General features: G+C 33.6%; 1 protein-coding gene across 1 annotated transcript; it reads left to right on the top strand.

Moving 5' to 3' along the window:
* The first annotated feature begins 3,072 nt into the window (after window positions 1–3,072).
* On the top strand, window positions 3,073–5,820 carry LOC149060886 (uncharacterized). Its single transcript, XM_089230769.1, has 2 exons — window positions 3,073–4,519; window positions 4,619–5,820. Exons 1-2 carry the CDS (start codon window positions 3,073–3,075, stop codon window positions 5,818–5,820), a joined length of 2,649 nt encoding a protein of 882 aa, XP_089086895.1.
* Window positions 5,821–6,394: the final 574 nt, after the last annotated feature.

Here is a 6,394-nt window from a genome sequence, read left to right as displayed (position 1 = left end):
ATTTATAAATTCACTTAATAGTTAATACATATAGTATAGTACCTACACTTACTGCAGTTACTAACACATTAGCTCATTCAAGTAGATTAACAAATATTTTATAACTCATCTTATAGCAGTTTTGTCTATGGATTGCATTAATGTTAATTAGGTAAAACCATGTTTTAATTGTATTTTACATACTAACGCACACATACACATCTACATTAAATAGTGTTACACAATATTAATGTTACTCATAACACATTGGTATCGATAGGTACTTTAACTACAAACAGTTAAAACCACCTGTTGTGTTCTGCTAAATGGCTTTCTACTGGAATCTTTATTTGTGAGACGTGTACTAGGGATTTCATAATTCCAAATTCTGTACTCAAGACATAAACATTTCTCACTCCAATCATACTGTTGAAAGTTAATTACACTACATATGGGTGCCTACACTTAATGTTGTAGAGTCAACAACAAATTTTGTTTCTGCAAAACTCATAGGCATATTAAACACTTATAAGTAAATTATTATAAAGATTATGAATATGTATGTATGAACACACCAATTAAACATTCTTCTGTTTTGTTCTACTGTTCAGTATAAAATACAATTGAAAATTTTATGTTGTTAAAGTACCTAATAATATGTTGTTGAGGTATAACTGTATGGAACTATGTTTCTTTTGCATAGTTCACACACACACACACACACACACACACAATAAGTAGAGTTACAGTTATTTATAAGTTATAGCTCACTTTTATTTTAAATGTACCTTTAACAAATTAACAAAACACTTATACATTTCACAGTATATTAAAATGGACTTTCTTCCATATAAGTACACTGTAGGTGTACTCACATGATACTATGAGTATCTGATATAAATATTCTGCAAAACATAAATCTTACCCACTTAATGCATATAGTATAGACTATACTGTACAGTTAACAACACATGAGAACATTCAACAATTTTTGTCTCAAATTTACTGTCACAAGTAGATTAACCAACATTATGATTGTATTAGTGTTAATTAGGTAAAACTGTGTACATACGAACACACACACACACCACAGCCCCTCACATATATTTTACAATCACTGACTATCAGATGTTATCCTTTATCCTCTATAAAAATGTGCTAATTGCCAGGCAAGTAAAACTTAAAAATAAAACAATAATGAACTTTTATAAGTATAGGTAACAGATTTAATACAGTTTTTACATTTTATATTCTTATTTTTCTATTTAAAATAATTTCGTTGTCCACAATATAACATCTCTATCAATATGAAGTATTGCTTATTTCGAAAACCGTTCCTTTGACATAATAGTAGATCTGAGGTTATTATTATTTCTTCTCATTGCAGAAAATGGCCGTTGCAAGTAGACGGAATTGACCTGAAGAGTGAAAGCCAATTGAATCATTTCAAAAAGATTTGGAACTGTATCTTTAGATATATTATAGTAACTCATTTCATCATATTTTTCAAAACAATCATCTCACATTTCAATTCATAAGGTATAACTTCAAACAAATATTGATTTATAAGTAATGATGATCCTTCAAAGTTAACAAGTTTTCTATTATTCGTTTTTTCAATAGTAATCACTTATTGTTTTTTTAATATAAAGCTTTGCGTGGTTTTTAGGGGGACTTTGAATGTTTTTTAGGGGGCTTAGCCCCTACAGCCCCTCCCCCACTACAGCGCCTATGACAGACACACACACTTACACCTACACTAAATGTGTTACAACTCACAACTATATCAACTTATACTTATATGTTTTCTTAAACAGTTGTTTGTCTGTACCTACATACATAACACATCGGTACCTAGGTATTTTAACTACAAACAGTTGAGTTCTGCTAAATGGCTTTCTACTGAATTCTTTATTAATTGTAAGATGTGTACTACGGATTTCATCATTCCACATGCTATACTTTTTTCAATGCTCCCTATACTTTAGAACTAACTGTACATCGTATATGCTTAAGTTAACTTATTATTATGTATCACCATGAATTGCTATTAACATATTAATATCATATTTCATAACAATATATTATTCGCATTGTATTTTTTGTTGTCTTAATCATAGGCGTGTTTAGACCTTTGACGCAGAGAGTGCAACCTGGTGCGTACCCAAGGGGCTAATGAGCCCTAGCCACCTTTTTTAAACAATTTTTCTTAATTCATGGTGCCACTTGAAATCGCAGAGGGTGCAGTTGCATACCCTGCACCCCCCGTGGACACGCCTATGGTCTTAATGTTGTTATATAACGTTTATTACTATATACGCCGTGAAAATTGCTGATTTTATATGTAAGATAAAGCAAGTTATCAGTGGTCAAAAAAGTAGTTCTTCTGTTTTGTTTTACTGCTCAAAACAAAATACAATTGAATAATTTGACCGTATTGATATTGAACTATGTTTCTATTGCATAGTTCACACACGCACTCAATAAAAGGTAGAGTTACAGTTATTGTACTTTTAACAAATGAACAAAACACTTATACATTTTCACAGTATAGTTTATAATGGACTTTCTTTCATACAATTACATAGTACTCACATGATACAAATATTCACCTCAGATGGCTCAGACTTACCATATAATTTATAGTATCTACACTTACTTTTATAAATATGAATGTACAAACTAATCAACTCATCTTCTTATATCTGTATTTTAACCTAACCGTACTTCAATTGTATTGCACATAGACGCAATTAGAGTAAAAAAATTGGGAGGCCTTCAGCCCCTCACATATATTTTTCAATCACTGCCTTTTAGAAGTTATTTTCCACTCTCTATACCACCATAATATTATGATGTCATGTTACTTTTGACGTTAAAATAATAGTAATGCAATAATAATAATAATGTACCATGTACAAATAATATTTAAAAACAACTGTTTCTGTTTGCTTTTAAAATGTTAAAATGTCAGTTTTGGTTCGACTTTGTGTGATCTGTATAAACGTTGACGGTGTCGATGGCGTTTCCATGCGTGGGTATTTATCATGTACCTACACTATACACTCTTGATGATGTAGGTATTGTTTAGGTATGTTTAACGGAAAATGCGAAAAAGGTCATAAACTGGGAACCGGTTTTGCTGTGCACGAATCAATTATACATTCAGTAAAGGAGTTTAGAGATATAAATCCGAGAATTACAACTTTAACAATTAAAACAGACAATTTTGACATGGTATTAATCAACGCGCATGCTCCAACTGAGGATAAGAATGAAGAAGAAAAAGAGCTGTTTTATGCAACACTAGAAGATACGTTTAGCACGTCAAAAGGTGATATAAAATTAGTATTAGGTGATTTCAATGCAAAAATAGGAAGGGAAGAGTGCTACAAATCGACTATTGGAAACTACAGCCTACATTCCAGCACCAACGATAATGGTACTAAATTAATCGACTTCGCTTTAGGAAAGGGTTTGGTGGTCAAAAGTACTATGTTCCAACGAAAAGACATACATAAATATACATGGATCTCGCCGAATGGGAGACATAAACACCAAATTGACCATGTCCTAATAAATAATAGATTTAAAAATAGTATCCTGAATATAAGAACTTTACGGGGAGCTGATATGGACTCGGACCACCTATTGGTTGGTATATGGATGAAAGTAAAAATTAAGAAGTATAAGAAAGGTAATCTAACAAACAAAGGACGTACCGATATAAATAAACTAAAGGACAAACAAATATGCAAAGAGTATGTAGAGTGCTTTCAGAATATTATTAAAAGTAAACAACTAGATATAGAAAGAAACTTAAATGTTGATAAAACATGGGAACATGTAAAAGAAAGCATAAATGAAGCATCATCGAAAGTCTTGGGAAAAAAAGTATCGAAAACAAAACCATGGTTCAATACGATTTGTGAAGAAGCTGTACAAAGAAGAAAATTAGCAAGACAAGAGTGGTTAATTGACACTAACAACGAAGTAACACTGAGAAGATTTAGAACTCGCCAAAAAGAAGCCAGCAAGATATTGAGATGTGAAAAGAGAAAATACGTTCAAAACATATTAGAAACAGCAGAAGTCGATTATAAAACACACAGAACTGGGGATATGTATAAGCGAGTGAATGATCTCAGAGGTGGATACAAAAAGAAAGAAAGATTTCTAAGGGATGATGATGGCTCCCTGATAACTACAAATGAAGAGTTGGCAAAGAAATGGGCTAGCTACTTTGAAAACTTGCTAAACTGTGAAGAACCGAATGAAACCTTTAATTTTAATTTTAATCAGGAAATCCAAGAATCACAGGATTCTGAAGAACCGACCTTGGAAGAAATAAAATTACAGATAAACATGCTAAAGAATAACAAATCCCCCGGAGAGGATGACATTCAATCAGAGCTCTTAAAGGAAGGCGGAGAGGAAATCGTAATGTGGTTATGGAAGGTAATTCACGAAGTCTGGACAACTGAAAAAATGCCTAAAGAGTGGAAGACAGCGGTGATCTGTCCAATTCATAAAAAGGGAAGTAAACAAGACTGCAATAACTATCGTAGGATAGCCCTCTTAAACGTGGCGTATAAAATTTTTTCAAATTGCCTATTAACAAGAATAAAAACAAAAGCAGAACAAATTATTGGCAATTACCAAGGTGGCTTCAGACCGGGAAGATCGACCACAGACCAGATATTTATTTTAAGACAAATATTTCAAAAAATCTGGGAGTTCGATAGAGAAATTCACGTTATTTTCATAGATTTTGATAGCATCCATAGAGAAAGCTTAATAAACATATTGAGAGAATTCCATTTCCAGGACAAGCTTATAAAATTGGTTGGGATAAGCATTTTGGATACATTTGTCAAAGTTAAGGTTGGAAATACAAAATCAGACCCAATTTTAGTTAAATCGGGATTAAGACAGGGAGACGCTATGTCACCAATCTTATTTAATATAGTAGTAGAGAAAGTCGTAAGAGAGATGAATATTACACCGCAAGAAGGAGTTAAATTCCAGGAAACTTCCATAGGACTTCTGGCTTATGCAGATGATCTGGTGATCATGGAGGATTCACAAGACGGACTAAAAGATTTATTAAACCGGCTGGAGAAAGCAGCACTGAAAGTTGGACTCCATATCAATGAGGACAGAACGGAATATATGGTAGTAGGAAGACGAGACACTATAAGATTATATCCAACTCTTAACATCAACAACCGAAATTTCAAAAGAACAAGACAATTTAAGTACCTAGGATCCATACTTTCAGAGAGAAATGAAATCGAAATAGAAATAGGAACAAGAATTCAGTCAGGAAATAAATGCCTTTATGGTCTTGCGAAATTACTGGGATCAAGATCACTTTCAAGAGAGTTAAAATTACAATTATACATCACATTAATACGACCTGTTATTACTTATGGAGCTGAGGCGTGGCCATTAAGGAAAAGTGATGAAAGAAAACTCTTAGTTCTGGAAAGAAAAATACTGAGGAAGATCTTTGGACCAGTAAAGGACAGGCTTAGTGGGGAATGGAGAATAAGGAAAAATTATGAACTAGAGACACTCTTTCATAAACCCAGTATACTCGAAACGATAAAGAACAAAATATTGCTTTGGGCTGGGCATGCCTGGCGTAGTCAAAACCCACTCATACGTATGGTACTGGAGGAGAACCCTAATGGAAAAAGACCGCTGGGAAGACCACGTCGGAGATGGGAGGATGGAGTTAGGGATGATGTGAAAGCATTAGGTGGAGGAGAAGATTGGAGATTACAGGCATCGAATAGAGAAAACTGGAGGCCAGGATGTATGTCGGGATGGTCATAGTGGCCGAGTTTACCGAAGAAGAAGAAGAAGGTATGTGTGTAATTCACTTTATGTCATTGGCACGTCGGACATTTTTACGTTCATTCTTACCAACACAAGTAGTCCGTCGGTTTCATTTCATTGTTATTGGTAATTTTTAACATTTATCCTTTAATTTGTATTGTTTTAGTGCACTCGACAAAAATGACAGTGTGGCTGATTAATTATGATATTAAGATATTGTATATGATATTATATTTTACGTTTCATGTGGGTCGACTTTTGATTACCGACTCTCTAATACGAATTGATAGACGCTCGAACACGGTTTTCAAATAGTGCCGCCTTCGATGGGTTACCACAAAAACCTTTTATTATAAATCCACATATCGCGACGTCAATCGTATTACCTACTCATATCGTCTACCATTATGGTAGTGCAACATTACATGCGCTATGTACAAAATTCTAACCATACAGTCTCCGAAATCGGTATTCACTTGACGTGACTGACTTGCTAGACATTTAAATACGGCATTCGGCTTTACGCTTTTCGTTTCGACATTCATAACAGCACAAGACTGGACCGTATCGA

The sequence above is a fragment of the Diuraphis noxia genome, unplaced genomic scaffold (genome assembly GCF_037042655.1).
Source record: "Diuraphis noxia isolate RWA-SAM2 unplaced genomic scaffold, SU_Dnox_SAM2 contig0001, whole genome shotgun sequence".
NCBI classification, from domain to species: Eukaryota; Metazoa; Arthropoda; class Insecta; order Hemiptera; family Aphididae; genus Diuraphis; species Diuraphis noxia.
This window is presented reverse-complemented; position numbering and strand designations above follow the sequence as displayed.